The sequence below is a fragment of the Alligator sinensis genome, unplaced genomic scaffold, assembly GCF_000455745.1.
Source record: "Alligator sinensis unplaced genomic scaffold, ASM45574v1 scaffold1510_1, whole genome shotgun sequence".
In the NCBI taxonomy this organism is placed as follows: domain Eukaryota; kingdom Metazoa; phylum Chordata; order Crocodylia; family Alligatoridae; genus Alligator; species Alligator sinensis.
Window position 1 is genome coordinate 135017 of NW_005842654.1, and position 17138 is coordinate 152154.

Genomic DNA, 17138 nt, shown 5'->3' on the forward strand with positions numbered 1-17138 from the left:
CCGCCCCTCCCCCGCCGTCCCCCCTCTGCCCTCCCTCCCCCCTTAGCCGCTGCGGCTCTGCGCTCTCTGCCCGCCTCGCTGCGCTCCATCCGCCCTCGCTGCGCTCCATCCTCACTCTCTGCCTGCCTCGCCGCTGTGGCTCCGCGCTCCTTCCGTGCTCCCTGACCGCCTCACCGCTGTGGCGCAACGCTCTCTGCCCGCCTCGCTGTGCTCCCTCCATGCTCTCTGCCTGCTTTGCCACTGCGGCTCTGCGCCACCGCCACTGCTGCTCCGCAGCGCTCCCTGCCTGCCTCGCCACCACTGCCGCTAGCTCTGTGCTCTGCATTGCTGTGGGTCCGCGCTCCGTGGCGCCACGGCCGCAGCTTCACGCTCCACGGTGGTGGTGGTGCCGCTGCTGCAGGCCAGATAAAATGGCTTGGCGGGCCGCATGGCGGCCCACGAGCTGTATACTGGACAAGCTTGGTGTAGGAGCATGATCATGGGCACCAAGTTGTCATCCAGTTTTGGGGGCCTAGGAGGTGTGCTGCCTGCCTGAAGCCTGAATTCTGAACATCACCAAAAGTCTGTCAAAGCTCCTCTATCCTTCAGACCACTATCCCTTCCTGCTTATCCACATAGGCACCAATGATACTGCCACAATGTTAGATTTGAAAAAGACGGATTTCATCTGACTCAAGAAGCTAATAAGCACGGTGGTATGGGAGGATAGATTGAAGGATAAAGGCATGTGGGAGGGCTGGGAGCTTCTAAGGGGCACAGTAAGCCCAACAAGAAACAGTTCTGGCATGATGGAAGCACAAGAAGAATGGTGAGAGACCAATGTGGTTGCCCAAGGAGCTTCTAAAATGCTTCAAATGCAAAAGAAAAGCATACAGGCAGTGGAAGAATGGGCAGGTCACCAAGGAAGGCGTACAAGGAAATAGCAAGAACCTTCAGGGACAAAATCAGGAAGGCAAAGATAAAGAATGAGGTGCACCTGCCTGGCAAAGGAGATTAAGGACAAGAAGAGGTTCTGTAAGTATGCTGGCTAGAAAAGAAGAACCAAGGAGTCTGGGTCTTCTGTTAACAAGCCAGGGGGAACTCCTAACTGAAGATGCAAAGAAGGCAGAGGTACTCAACAGCTACTTTGCCTCTGCCTTCATGAAAAAATTGAATTGCCAGACACCAAATAGAAATTATCATAATAAGGAAGGGGCAAACTAAAGGAGGAGATAACGAGATGGTCAAAGAGCTTTTGTTGGGTCTGAATGAATTAAAGTTAGCAGGGCTCCTGAAGAAACTGGCAGAGGAGATCTCGGAATCCTTTGCAATGATTTTCATGAAGTTGTGAGAGACAGGCCAGGTACCAGAGGACTGGAAAAGGGCCAGTGTAGTGCTCCTTTTTAAATAAGGTGAGGAGAACCCAGGGAACCACAGGCTGGTAAGCCTCACCTCAATACCTGGGGGGTTACTGGAGCATATTCTAAGGAAGACATTTGCAAGCATCTGGTCTGCAGTGTGATGCAGCTGCAAAAAAAGGCAAATGTGGTTTTGGGCTGCATCAGTAGAAACATTAGGTGCAAGACATGGGAGGTGATAGTGCTACTCTACTCAGCGCTGGTTAGGCCTCATTGGGAGTACTGTGTGCAGGTCTGGGCACCACATCTTAAAAAGGAAATGGAGAAGTTGAAGAGGGTCCAGAGGCATGCAACAAAGATGATCAAGGGCTTGGACAGTAAGTCGTACGAAGAGAAACTGAAGGAGCTAGGCATGTTCAGCTTGTGAAAAAGTTGCGTAAGAGGGGACATGATAGCAGCCTTCAAATACTGGAAGGGCTGCCATAAAGAGGAGGAAAAGCACCTTTTCTCTTCTGCTGCACAGAGGAGGATGCAAACCAATGACTTGAAGTTGCAGCAAAGTAAACTTAGATTGGCTATGTGGAAAAACGTATTAACTGTGAAAATAGTGAGGCAGTGGAATAGACTGCCTAGGGAAGTTGTGGGCTCTCCATTATTGGAGGTGTTCAAGAAGAGGTTGTACAGCCACTGGTCAGGATCAGTACCGATGCCTGTTTTCTGCCATACGTATTTCCCATGTTTCTGGGCTTTGCTGGTTGCTTTCCCTTCCACCATCCTTTCTTGTGTTGTGTCAGGGTGTTTAAGCCTCTTCAGCGGCATTGGGTGTTGGCTACAGCTAAGGCTGGGAACTTCAGCGGTGGTGTGTGCTGATTCTTTTACTAAGAGCAAAGCTGGAGGCTCCTGGCTCTACTCGGGGTCCAACCGATCGCCATATTTGGGGTCAGGAAGGAATTTTACCCCATAGTCAGATTGGTATGGACTATGGGGTTTTTTGCCTTCCTCGGGGGGGAGGGGGGGGGGATTCTGCCCAGACCTCTTGGGCCTATATTGACAATATTTTATGGGAGCAGGATGTTGACAGCTGTGGTTCCCCTGCTTTACCTGTGGCAGGTTAGGGTATTAGGTTAATGTTGTGTCAGGGTTGAGGGAAGTCTAATGTAAAGTTTAGATTATGGTTTGTATAGGATGATTTGGATAGGAATGATCTTGCATCAGGAGGGGGTTGGACTAGATGACTTCTGGAGGTCCTTTCCAGCGCTACTTCTCTATGACTGTACAACTCTGTATGTGGGAATAGATCACTCTAAACACCTGTGCTTTCACTTTGTCCTTCAGATTCCTCTTTAAAATTCTCCTTGTGGTGATACTTACAACACTTTCACAGTATTGGGAACAAAGCAGGTATAGATGTACCTTATAGACTAACTGAATCAGGGATGGTAGCATCTCATGAAGTCATCTTTTGCTCATGAAAGCTTATGCATCTCTGATTCAGTCAGAGGTTAGGTACAAGGCAAGGGTAAAGATGGACTGTTTAGACTATCATAGCTAACAGCGTTGTGACAGCTGAAGTGCTAGGACCAATGGTTGTTATATAAGTTGGTAGGGCAAATTATATCGGTATTATCTTATGCTTTGCTTGCCCCTTGTCTGTGTGTGGTGGTGGTTTTACATTTGGTTGGCCCTCTTCCAACCCATATTTAGAGAAAGGGTTTTCTTTCTTTCATTGATGTTCATAGAGTATTAGTACTTCACCAATAGTACAGTCATAGAATCATCACAGAAAATTGGGGTTGAATTTGCCTCAGGAGCATGGGCAACTGATGCCGCCTTAGTCAGGGGGGAGGGACGTGCCCTCCCTGTAACCAGTCCTGCTGACCAGTGGAGTCCCTCTGCGGCTGATCCTGGGGACTGGGGTGGGTATCCCCCGGGTGATCCTGTGTCGGCAGATTGCTGTGCTTGCTGCAGCTGCTTCTGGGAGCAAGCACTGGCCAATCGCTGCAGCCACTCCTAGAAGCAGCCCCAGCCACTCATGAAAGTGGCTGCAGCGATCGGCCATTGCTTGCAGGGGGGGCACTGGTGTTCCCACCTGCCCCCTCCGCCTATCACCTAAGCAGTGAGCACGGCTGTCAGGGGGTGCACCGGCGCTCTCAGGGGGTGCACATGCACCCCCTATGCATTGCCACTGCTCAGGAGGTCTAGTCCAACCCCTTGCTCAAAGCAGGACCATCCCCAACTAGATCATCCCAGCTAAAGCTTCATCTGGCTCAGTCTTCAAAATCCCCAAGGATAGAGATTCCATAACCTCTTTGGGTAACCTGTTCCAGTGCTTTACTGTCCTCCTGGTGAGAGAGTATGTCTTAATATCTAACCTAAACTTCCCTTGCTGCAACTTGAGAACATTGCTCCTTTTTCTTTTACCTGCTACCACTGAGAATAGTCCAGCTTGAGGGTGGGCGATTATTTCAGCTGGAGGACTGCTTACAGAGTTATGGTGAGCTGTTGAGGGCCTCAAGGGTAGCCCTGCACCCTGGTTGCCATTTTGGAATTGGAAGTCCTGTCCCCTAACCCCTGACCTTTGCTACCAGACTCCTCTCCCTTTGCCCCCTGAAAGTACTCCTTTTGGGAGGGGAGGGTTGCCATCTTGGAACCAGAAAAAAAAAAAAAATTATGCTAAAAGACAAACATGTGCTATAACTTATTTTCATTTTATTACAAAAAATATTTTTGTCATGCTTTGTGTTTGCATACTGTATATAAAGGTAATTGTATAATATCTAAAAAGTGTCTTATTCTTGCATGGTGTGGTTGGGGGATGTGTGTATGGTGAGGTTTGTGAGGGGGTGTGACTGTGTGTGCAGGGGCAATAGGGTATGTTGGGAGTGTGTGTATATGTGGGGGCTTGTGGGAGCAGTGTTTTGGGGGGTGTGATGTGTGTGGGGGGAGTGAGGACCCCCCCCACCTACTCCCTCCCTATGGTGCATAGCCCCTGCCAGCGGTGGCAGGAGCAGCACCAGCCAGCAGACAGCAGGTGTTTGGGGCACTTGTGGCCCATGCAGGTGCTGCCGCCCAGCAATGCATGGCCCCAAATAGCACTGCACTGGGTGACAAGGGGTGCAGCTAGGCCAGCCTGCCTCTATGATGCGGGGCTCCCTGCAGTACATGTGCAGCTCCTGGCACTTGCACACCAGTGGGGGAAGCCCCACATGATGAAGCCAGGTGCCTTCTCTGCTCCCTGCCATGCAGGTCCTGGGACTACACCAGGAAGCAGAGGGCAGGGACGGGTCTCCCCACCATTTCTGGCAGAGTCCCGAGACCTGCACTCCAGGAAGTGGAGGAAGGTAGCTGGCTCCATTGTGTGGGGTTTCCTCCACTGGCATGCAAGTGCTGGGAGCTGCACATGAACTGCAGGGAGCTCTGTGTGATAAGAGGTGGGCTGGCCAGGTTGTGCTTCTTGCCACTACGTGCAGCGCTGGCTGCAGCTGTGCACCACTGGGTGAGTGTGCCTGCATGGGCCGTGAACACCTGCCGTGTGCTGCTGCTTCTGCCATTGCTGATGGGGGCTGTGTGCTGGGTGGGGGGGATTTGGGAATGGGGGGGGTCCCGCACCCCCCACACTCCCTCACAGCCACACCCTGCCCAGCCGAGCTCCTGCTGTCCCCTGGACATGGGCTCCATGCTGTCGCCAGCCCCAGCTTGATGCTTTGTGCCGCCACCCAGCTGCAGGTCCCTCTCCCCTGCCCCTGTCGCTTCCCTACCTGGTACCTGGAGAAGGCTGGATGCCATGGAAGCTGAGCAGGTCCCTTAGTGGCTGCAGCAGTGGCAGCATCAACCCTGCCCAGAAGCTGTGCGCTGGCTGGGCTGGGTCCTTCTACCAACAAGAAGGTAGAACAAGGGTGGGAGCTAGGTGCATGGCCTGGGTGGTGTACAGTTAGTTGATGGGTGCCCACGGGCCAGATGAAATTGACAGGTGAGCTGAATCAGGCCCACAGGCAGTATTTTGCCTGCCCCTGGTCTAGCTCCATCCACTTTGGAACCGCCCTTCAGGTAGTTGAAAGCTGCTATTAAATCCCCTCCCAGTCTCCTCTTCTCCAGACTAAATGAGTCCAATTCCCTCAGCTTTTCCTCAGTAGTCATGTGCCTCAGCCCCCAAACCATTTCTGTTGCCCTCTGCTGGACTCTCCAATTTGTTTACATTCTTTCCGTAGTGGGGGCACTAGCATATAATATTGTACAATATAATAACCAATAACGGTACAATCAGTATAACAGCTTATCCTTGTAAATTAAACTTTATAGTTTCATAGTTGGTAGGGTTGGAAGGGACCTAAGCAGATCATTTAGTCCAACCCCCCCGCCATGGGCAGAAAAGGATGCTGGGGTCAAATGACCCCGGCTAGGTGGCTGTCTGACCTCCTTTTGAAGACCCGCAGGGTAGGGGAGAGCACCACTTCCCTTGGAAGCTGGTTCCAGCTCCTAGCCGCCCTGACAGTGAAGTAGTGGCGCCTGATATCTAGCCTGAATCTACTCAGTCAACTTATGGCCCTTGTTCCTTGTTACCCCGGTAGTCCTTGGGGGAACATGGACTCTCCCATTGCCTGCTGGTCCTCCTTGGCCAGTTTATAGATGGCCACCAGATCCCCTCACATCCTTCTCCTGTGGAGGCTGAACAGGTTCAGGTCCTGTAGCCTCTCCTTATAGGGCCTGCCCTGATGCCCCCTAATCGTGCGAGTGGCCTTCCTCTGGACCCTCTTGATGCTGTCCACATTCCTCCTGAAATGCGGTGCCCAGAACTGGACGTAGAACTCCAACTGCAGCCTGACCAATGTCACATAAAGGGGAAGGATCACCTCGTTGCCCCTGCTCATGATGCATCTATGGATGCATGACAAAGCGCGGTTAGCCTTCCTGACTGCATCCCCACATTGGCGGCCCATGTTCATCTTGGAATCAGTAGTGATTCCAAGATCCTTCTCTGCCTCTGTGCTGACGAGTAGGGAGTTCCCCAGCCTGTATGTATGCAGCTGGTTCTTCCTCCCCAGGTGCACGCCTTGCACTTGTCCGTATTGAAAGCCATCCTATTTGCATCCGCCCATCTCTGTAACCTGTAGAGATCTAGTTGTTGCCTGTTCCTCTCCTCCAGCTTGCTCACTTCTCCCCACATCTTAGTGTCATCCGCGAATTTTAACAAGGTGCTTTTCATCCCCTTGTCCAAGTCATTGATGAAGATGTTGAACAGTGTGGGTCCGAGGACCAGGCCCTGGGGGACCCCACTGCCCACATCCCTCCAGGTCGAAAATGACACATCCACTATCATTCTCTGGGTGCAGCCCTCCATCCAATTTGCAACCCATCTGACTGTGTAGGCGTCGACACCGCAGAAGCCTAATTTTTTAATGAGGATCGGGTGAGAGACGGTGTTGAAGGCTTTCCTAAAGTCCAGGAAAACTATGTCCACTATGACACCTGCGTCCAAGCTTTTGTGACCTGGTCATAAAAGGCCACCAGGTTGGTCTGACAGGACCTGCCTCTAATGAACCCATGTTGATGAACAGGCTAAATTTAATTGAAGTTAAATAAACAATTGGTTTAATATACTAAGTTGTAGTCAAAATTTGTTGGTATCCTGTCTTTCTCATTGGCTTTTCAGAAAATGAATAAAAACAAAAGTCGCACACCTATATAATATAGTATACTATAATACAATATATGCTCTTATAAACTAACTCCTAAAAGGTCACATTCACTTATTTCTTTTTTTTTGTTTGTTTCAATAGCAACTTTTTAACTGTCAGTGTCTGCACAAGCTGAGTTTGCCAGACAATGATCTAACCACTTTGCCAGCATCCATTGCAAATCTCATTAATCTCAGGGAACTGGATGTCAGCAAGAATGGTAAGTTATTCTGGTTATTACTTTGAATGAACTAAAAGGCAAGATACTATGAATGTATAGATTTACAGATTAAATTATCATTATCAGAAAACAACTATTTGTTTTAAGATTTAGATCACTAACCTAAGTGTGTATCAAATTTGCTTTATGAAAAAATGTAATTTTAGAATACATGGGATATTGATTTTTATACCTTGCCAAGTGGTTGATTTATCTCTTTGAAATTTGGTACAGAAAAAATAATATGGTAGAATGAAATCCTACTCTACAAAAAAACTTAAGTACATGCTCAGATTTACTGATAACAATGGATATGTAAAGAGGTGTATGAGGTTTTGATTTTAATCCGATAAGTAGAAACATTGATCTGTGTCCCACGTACATAATTTGTAAGATTAAGACATTAGGTACAGGCATAACTACCAGCAGAGCAGACCTGAGCAAGGTGCAGGGCCCCGGGCAAATCAGGTTGTGCAGGGCCGGCGCCCTGCCCCTGCCCCAATCCCATGCACCATGGATGCAAAGAAGCCACCACCACTATTGGTGGTGGCGGGGGAGAGGGGAGCAAGCGGCTGGATGCGAAACCAGCAGTGGCGATGCAGAGTTGTCGCGGCCGCTCCATCCAGCTGTGCAGGGCCCCCCAAAATGTGGAGCCCAGGGCGGTTGCCTCCCTGCCACTGGTCCCCGGCTTCCCCCTGCACCCTCCGGCCACATGCTGCCCTGCCATTGCTTGCTCCACTGCCGTGGTGGGGGGAGGGCAAATTTTAGGACGACTCTCTTAAAATTAGATTCTGTACATGTAAATTTATAACTAATTTATAATTTCTCTATGTTTATTATCTAATTATTGGGAGGCTTGGGGTGTGTCTTAAATTGGAAGTCATCTTGGATTTGGGTAAATACAGTACATCTGTTTACAAAACCTGTTCAGATCATAGGGGGATGGTCAGGGGACTGGCTCTTCTGGGTAGCTGCATGGAGTAGGTGCTGTTACCTGCACTGCGTGGTGGCAAGCTTGTTTAGCTTGGTAAACAGCTGCCATGAGGTAAGATGTGGACATAAAATGCCTACAGTGATGTAATTTTATCCCTGACTTCCAGGACTAATTCTGCATTGCACTTGAGTGAGTTATGAAGGACAGCATTACGCTATCTGCTCCTCTTTCCCCATTTTTTTTTCACTAGTGTAAACATGTTTAGTGACTTCTTGAGACACTGGACCCAATTTTTTTTTGTTGGCTTATATTTATTGTTGTTGCCTTTGTTGTATATTGTCTCAGCTATGGCTTTCTTTTCCTGAACTCCAATATAAACCGTTTCTTTTACTTAATACTGTAAGATTAAATGCACTATGTAACTCATTCCAAACGAAAATTGGACATTTGATTCTTATTCGCATTTGATTCTTATGCGCCTGTGTTTTGTTTTAAAATATATTGGTTTTTTAGTGGTGCTTTTTGGCAAATTGGTAGTTCTATGCAACTATGAGTGTGTTCAAGCATGGTGGGCCCAATCAGAACAATTGAGGAACAATGTTTAGTGTTTTGGTAGGGGCTAAGATGCAACATTCCCTATTAAAGTTTTATTGCCACTTTAATTCACATGAATGCAGGGGGACTTATTGCAGACTAACAGAGTTTGCTATAATAAGCTTCTGATACAGCCTACAGTTTAAAAAATCAAAAGAAAACAAACAGGGAGATAGGGACTGCTAAAATCGTGAAGGTTTTCTGTGCTTTGATTAATAGTTTTATTTACAAACTCTTAACGCGTTCAAAGGCAAAACCTTGCCATATAATCAAGAGAATTGTCATGCACATGTTGTTCTGAGAAGAGAATTGTTCCTTGAAAAATGTTCAACTCTGAGGCCTCTTAGTATTGTTGAGTAGACTATTCTTTCTAATGTTTCCTGGATTCTCCTGTCAAGCACAATTTCCAGAAATTTTTTTATCTATTGTGCAAGTTCCCTGCATTCAGGTATTAACCTTTTCAAGAGCCAATAGGAGAAACTTTAAATACCTCATAAGCTATCTCCTAAAGAAGAGGTCTAAATTGGAGTTTGAACAAAAAAAATGAACAGTGGTTCTGATAAGCTGTTGATACAGAGGTAGGTTGTTGTTGTTAAAAGCTGTAGCAGTTGTAGACCTCTTGGTCAATACATGGTGTTCTTTCTTTGCATATTTCTCTAATGCAAAAGCCCAGAGTTCTAAGAAAAGAAGAGATCTAAATTTCAGTTAAATCACATTAAATAATCTTCTATATACTTTAGCTAGTTATTTTGCAACACTGATCTGTATTCAGTATATTACTTTCATTAAGATGAAATGCTTAAATCCAGCATTGATACCAAAAAATTAGAAAAGATTCTTCTTTCTAAAAAAAAAAAAAAAAATCCAGCTGCTGAGAGGTTGCATTATCTTTCATTGTCCATTATGACCAGCTTAATACTATGTGTGTATATTTTTAAAAAATGAATATGGCATTTGTAAATGTAGAATAACTTGATTGTTGTTTCTGTGCTCCTGGTACAAATATATAATAGTATTTTCTAAATGAGACAGTCCTTAAACACTTTCACTATGACAAAATGATTAAGTTAGCTAAAAGAAGTGTTTTTCTGTCATAGACTGTACTGTTGAAAGGATTAATTATTTCTAACATAGAAGTTGTTATTAAGTGGAACTTGAAAGCAGCAACAGCTTTTCTTTGTTTGGGTGCTACAAATTATTTGCGTACAAGTAGACAGCTGATAAGTTACCAGTTGTAGAGAGTTATCTATCCAAAATAATGTAACCTTTAGTCAAATTTAAAAAAAAAATCTACTCAAAGAATGTTTCTTTCTTAAAGGCAGATAAAGTATTTTAAGAAGGCAGTAGCTGTATAATTTGGTATGTGAATAAACTATGAAGCAGCTTTATTTCTGAATTTACAGTGTCCCCCGGGAAAAATTTGTAACCATGTTGTAGGTGGCTTTCTATCATAAGCCTGATTTATTTTTTCAGTCATTTGCCGGAACCTGAAATCTTCAGGTCCCATCCCTACCCAAATCTTCCTCCAATTTTAAAAATTGCTTTTTATCTTAGGATACACCCCCTCCCCCTTCTCCAGGAGTTTCTTGACTCATCCTGGCTTATGAGGTAATAGGTACTGGAGTTTATTCCAATGTCTCGATAAATTTGAAGCTGTTTTTAATACTTTTTAAAGAAATGGAGGAAACCGTTTTCACTTTTCCTTTTCCTTTTCCTTATCCACAGCTATGGAAATGGGACAATTCTGTTCTTCCCTTTTTTTTTTTTTTTTTTTTTTTTATCCCAAAGCCTCCTTTGAACAAACTGCAGTACTATTATCTCTGTACCCCTCTCTCAGCTTACGGGTGAATCTGGCTAAGCTTCCCATTCCTTTTAGTTTTTCTACCTGTGTAAGTTGACAAATGTGAGTCTGTAGCCAGTTTTACTGACTTGGATAAACTAGGTGATTAATCTCTGCAAAAGAATTTCTGGATAAACTGATGACTTAGCTACTTAATTAACAAGTATGTGTCCTGTATTTTAATTTGCATATTCAAAATGTTGTTGTTGGGGACTTTAGAGGGTGGATAGCATTGCCTGTAAAAAGTTTCCCCTTGACAGGTGGGATGAATTTGTGAAGCTGAGGATGTATGTACCTTGGAAGGTCTTATGTTGGAGATATTGGAAAGCCTTCTGACAGCTGAACATCTATAGAAAGTTTCTGTGAGGGTTCTCTTTCTCAATATTCAACAGTTCAACTTTTCTGAAGTGTTAGGATGCAGACAGATGCAACATTTGAAATGTTTCTAAATATAACAGCCTTGGAAATGTTTCAACAATGTAGTGTTTCAGCTGCCAGACTTGTATACATCCTTTGTTGTCATGCCCTTCCCTGGAACACTTTAAAATCACCACCACAGCAGTATGGGAGTGCTACAGGTAGGCTGCAGTGACCTGTAGCTCCACTCCACCCTCACCCCTTGAGAGAGAAGCAGAACAGTCTGTAGTCCCTGAGTGCCTGGGCATGTGATATCTGCAGTGCCCTGTGCATCTGTCTAGCTGCTGGCTTCTGGTCCTGTCTGGCAGGCTATCAGGCAACCTGTCTGATTGTTCACCCAGTTCTCTCTTCCCCTTCAGTGAAAGGGCAGGGGGGAGGACAGAACACTGGGATTCTGGAGGATCTATGCTACCCCCACGCCTCCATACCAATACAGATGCAATGAGAAGTGAAGCACTTCAAAGTAGTACCTTGCATTTTAAGCAATTAATCCAGGATAGGTTTTTTTGGTAGTTTCCCTCCTTTGAACAGAAAAGGTCCTAGGAAGTATCACGAGCATCTCAGCCTCCATTTTTTTTCTCTGGTCCATGTGATGGCAGTTTCCACTTTTCCTCTTCTTTGGGGAGAAATGCAAGTAGAAGGACAACATCAAAAGGCTGGAGAAGTTTCCTGCACAGCCACTCCGATAGCAGCTTTTGTGACAGCAGACTGCCAAAGAGCAGACCAAGGAGAGTCTGCTGGAAGGACTTCTGATTCAACTCCTTTTTCTATTACATATGCTGAAACTTTACTCTTACCTATATCCTAATTGACAGGTTTCATCTGTCAGCAAGAAAAGAGCATGAAAGGAAGTAAAAGAGCCTTCGGTTCACCTTTGAAAGGACTGGTGTAAGAGGCACTTGAAAGGGCGCAAAATGAAATCTATTTACCACAAGTGGCATCAATTATAATACACTTCTCAGCTTTCAGCTTCCAATCCAAGTCAGAAAGGAGTTTAGAACAATCATTCCTACTGAGAGTTTGCACATTTTGTTTAAAGAAGCAGCTACTCTAGATTTGCCTCCAGAGGAAATCCTCGTAAGTGAAAAGGAGGAAAACAAATTTAATAGAGGGGAGACCCCGCAGCAGTACTGCTCCATTGGTTCGAAGCAAGCTTATATTTCTACAAATTTTCCTTTTATTGAAAACTTATAAAAGAGGAATAGAAGCTCCAAAGCAAGGTAGAATGACCAAGTAGCATGGCTAAATGGAGCTATAGTATCTATAGATACAAATTATATCTGAGTTCTCCTCAGCTTGATGCTATCAAGTCATCTCTAGTCAGAGACTACACTTCCCATGGTCGTGGGGCTGGAGAGAGCATGTTGCTAGCGGACCCTACAGTTGGGGTAGGATTGAATGTATGGCAAAAAGAAATTTTGATGCTTCATCAGCTACCATTTGAATTTTGTCTATATCTTGGTTTTATTGGAGTTAGTACTATCACGGGTTGACCATTTTTGACACAGTACTACTAAAGTTCAGAAGAGCATTTAATTTGCATTATTTAACAAAATGTTCTCAAGTGCTGGACTTTGGATTTTAATGCATCTCTGGATGTCCTCTAGTACTCAGCTAGCCTCATAGGCTGTAATGTGGTAGTTTGCCAACATGTGGCTCTAGAACTGGAAGTCACAACCTCAGGCTAAAAAACATTAAGCCAAGTTATGATATCTAGTAGGGGGAGGGGACAAACTGTTTGCTCAATCCATATATGAAACTGATAGCAGACTCATCAGAAAAATCAAAGATCTCGGTTCCCTAACAGACAGTAGAAGAAGGAACAACAAAGATGCAACATTCATAATACAATTAAGTTTTGTTTCCAGTAATAATCTGCATTGATCTCCCAGTGAAGCTAATAGGGGAAAAAAATCATTGCTTTTAATAGAAACAGTTAATTCAGCACAAATTAATTTTGGAAGTACTGTCTACCATGTTTAAGTGTCCTAACATTCAGACCACTGTTAGTAGCAGTACAGCTGACTTGCAGTCCTTAATGACAAGAAAGCATGCTCATTTGTGCCTCAAATTTGTACTGGTGATTTGTAAGCTTATGTGTTTTTACAGGCTTGTTATTAATCAGGCCATAGCTAAGGAAAGAATACTGCACATACATTTTCTATTCTAAGGTGCATCAAAGACCCAACTTCTTATTCATGGAAACACAACATGGTGACTGGGGGTAGAGTTTGGCTTTTAAAAAATCCTTATTCCTAGAGGATCTGGATAGTTTCTTACTGGTTTCTGTTGGCTTCCATTGCAATTGAACACAGGGTTGCCAGTGTCAGCTGTGTGGTGGGGCTGGTTGACAGCCATGTGATGTAGCCCTGCATGTAGCCATGTGATGTAGCCCTCCTGGCTTTGGGTGCAGAGCCAACATCCCCCCACAACACACCCTCCTGTCAGCAGACTGACAGCCACACAGTGTAGCTTTGCAGCAGTTTTCAGAATGCCAGGCTCAGGGGACCCCATTAGCTGAGCCAGAGTGCTAGGACATAGTGAACCAATAGGGCTCACCATGACCAAGCCAGGATGTTTCCCTTGCCCGGCACATGGTCCTGAGGGAGCTGTGGGGCAGAGCACGTTCAGTTGCCAGGTTGGGGTGAGTCCAATAACATGGACTATAAGTGGATGTAACATGCAGAAGTCTTGAAGAAGGGCTTATCTGGAGTGGAATTTGAACTGCACTTCTGATTTTTAATGTTAGAGCCAGTTGCTAGTGGAGGACCAGATATCCACCAAAGAAACTGAGCAGATATCATGGTCTCCACACCCATAAGATGGACATGGTACAGGAAGAGTCATGTAACATGCCCAGTAGATGTGTCATAAGCCAATGGAAGCAAAATGTGTGGTGGCAGGGAGTGGGAGCACTTGACTTCTCTTGGCTTGATCTCTGGTTAGGTGGGGAGCTTCCCTCCGAGTTGAAGAGAGCTATTTGGAATTCAGAGCACTAAGTACAGAAGAAAAATCAGAGAAATGGTTCCTTTTGTTTATTGCCCTATTTTGACCTTGTTCTTTTTATGTTTCTTTGTATTTCTTCTGTCTTGCTTTCTTGCCTTCCTGTGTATTGTGCTCTTTTTTTTCCTTTTTATCCTTCATTTTAGGTTTAATTTTCTTGTTAGAAGTAAAGATTAAAGAAGAGTTAATAGAACAAGGCTGATATGACTACAGCTGAGGGGAAGTAGGCATCCTGAGTCTTTTGTGCAATTAATTGATAAATATTGCTTCCAATTTCCTGATCATTAGAGGCTCTGAAGCCCAACATATTGGGAACAGCCATTTAATTGACTTCTAAAAACAATAATTAGAATCTATAATACTTGTACAGCAGACAAAACAAAAATATTGTTTCACTATGCATTTCTGTTATATTCGCTTTCATGAGGTTTCATGCTGTTATGAATGATAGCACTTATCTGTACTGAAATAATTAATAAAACCAATAGGGATTCTTTAGCAGATAACAATCTCCTGTGTACCAGGAGAATCTTTTTTTTTTTTTTAAATGAAACAGGCATTGTTGGGCCTGATTTGATTTGAACCCAGTATTAGAGGGAAAGTGGTCCCCAACTCTGTCAAGCCCAGATAGAAGTGGTGAGCGAGATTTATTATTAGCCAAGGTGATCAATACAGCCATGCTCCCACAGAGATGTGAACCCACATACTCTCCCACATGCCCACACTCTCACTCGTGCCCAGCTGGTTCAGCGGTTACCTGTTACACTCTTACTCGCCTCATCTCATACCACCCTGTGTTATCCAGTCGTCATCAGTTGCCATCCATCCATCATTCATATCTTTAATAATCATCAACCCAAATTGCAACATTCACCTGTCAGTCAAACCTGTTGCATCACTACTTCTCAGAAGAAGGGACCTGGTTTCCCAACTGCACATGCTCACACTTTCTAATCAGGTCACCAGATTGCAACTTTCACATATTCTAGAACAGTGGTTCTCAACCTTTTTTGTACCGGGACCCATTTGTAAACATCAGTGACCGGTCCCAACCCATTGCCCCTCACTCCCGACCTGCTGTCCTCCTCCCCCAGGCCCCAGCCCTCCAAGCCCCAGCTGGAACTCTGCCAGCCTACAAGGGAAAAGCCATGGTTGCCCATGTTTTTCTTCTTTAAAGAAAAATCCATTTTTAAAGTTTGTTCATGATCCTTTCATATATTCTTGAGACCTGCTTTTGCGTTGCAACCTACAGGTCGAGAAATACTGTTCTAAAATAATCTTCCAAAGGGTACTACTGCACATGTACCTACATCAGAGTGCCAAATAAATCACCAGGTACAGCATAATTTCATTCCTGACTTACTTCAGTCAGCCTACTAGCACCACTTGAGTTTTTGTTATTCTTTATTCTTATTGAATTAGTATGAATTTACTTGAGGAGGTAGTTTTGCTGATATATGGCCAAGTATGCATACAGTCAGACCCTTTGCTGATTTGTGTCCATGCAGAAACATTTTGTATCTACTGGTAAATTGAACTGTATTGCAGGGTGGGTTTGATTTAAATCAGTTTAAATTGTGATTTAAACCACTGGTCAGGAAGCCTTGATTTAATCATTGTTTTCTCCAAAAAGTGTATTCTTGTTGTTTGGTATAAGTTTAATACATATTATTTACAACTCGGAGGTAGATGTAGGCTTAATTTTTAGAAGGTACACAACTATGCATTTTAAAGCTGTGATTTATTTTGATATTTTTTCAGATGAATTTTGTAGCTACATCAGAAAACTGAATTATGATTTAGCAAAGCTAATTGAAGCAGATACTTCACTAGATTAATCATGTATATTTGGGGGATGTTTTTGCCCAAATGTATTAGGAAGACCTCAAATGAGTGCTGCAGCCATGTGTTATTAGCATGGGGCTTTCTTCGATTTTTTTTTTCTAGATTTCTTGTCTCTTGTACAGCCTGGCAAGCCTTCTGCCATGATAGGTTTTCCCTTCTACCATATATTCCCTCACTGGATCTCAAATCAATGGGGAAGGCTATACTCAGAAACTTATCCTGCAAGACTTCTGGAATATTTTGCTCAAAATGTTTCTCTTTTGTTTCTACTGCCTCTCCTTCCTTGCATTTATCTCCTGACTCCTCTTCCTTGCCCGGACTCCATGCCCAACAATCCTCTATTCATTTAACTTTTTGAAAACTTTGTACTCTTTTAGAGAGAGGTCAGGTCCTGACTGTACAAAAATTTGCAGAGAGCCAATAGGGCTGATTGGGTAGGTAATCAGGTCTGTTATCTCTCATCTCCATATATTGCTGTTAACAAGGACGTTATTTCTGGAGAGAGAAATCCAGTCTGAGAACTGAAACTAAGCATCACAGAGATGCTTAATGGGATCTTCTAGACTGAGCTCTGAGTCCCATTGGGTAGAGTGGTTTTCTTTAATCTTCACTAATTTAGAGAGGAGCCTTTGGAAGCCCCATAAGATTGGGCCCCTAGTACAGTCCATGGCCTGTTGTGACCTATTTATTTCATAGATTTCATGGACATTAGGGCTGGAAGGGACCTCGGAAGATCATCAAGTCCAGCCCCCCGCCCAAAGGGCAGGAAGTCAGCTGGGGTCACAGGATCCCAGCAAGATAAGCATCCAGTTTGCTCTTGAAGGTGTTCAATGTAGGCGCTTGAACCACCTCCGGTGGCAGGCTGTTCCAGACCTTGGGGGCTTGGACAGTAAAGAAATTCTTCCTTATGTCCAGCCTGAAACGGTCTTGTAGTAGTTTATGACCATTCGACCTAGTCGTCATCCCTTGGGGCGCTCTGGTGAACAAACGTTCCTCCAGATGCTGGTGGTCACCCCTGATAAACTTATAGGTGGCCATCAGATCACCCCTGAGCCTGCGCTTTTCCAGGCTAAAGAGCCCCAGGGCTCTCAGCCTGTCATCGTAGGGTCTGCTTCCCTGACCTCTGATCATGCGCGTGGCTCTTCTCTGGACTCTCTCAAGCTTCTCCACATCCTTTTTGAATTGTGGAGCCCAAAACTGGACACAGGACTCCAGCTGTGGCCTCACTAAGGCCGAGTACAGGGGGAGAATGACGTCCCGAGATTTGCTTGAG

The 17138-nt window shown here is 44.8% G+C and overlaps 1 protein-coding gene across 1 annotated transcript in view; it reads left to right on the top strand.

The window, feature by feature from the left end:
- The window catches only part of ERBIN (erbb2 interacting protein), a 182687-nt gene that overhangs the window by 45717 nt on the left and 119832 nt on the right, over positions 1 to 17138 (top strand). The window contains exon 5 of the mRNA XM_014524730.2: positions 7115 to 7232. Within this exon, the coding sequence (XP_014380216.1) occupies positions 7115 to 7232 (118 nt within the window). The remainder of the gene's footprint in view (positions 1 to 7114; positions 7233 to 17138) is intronic.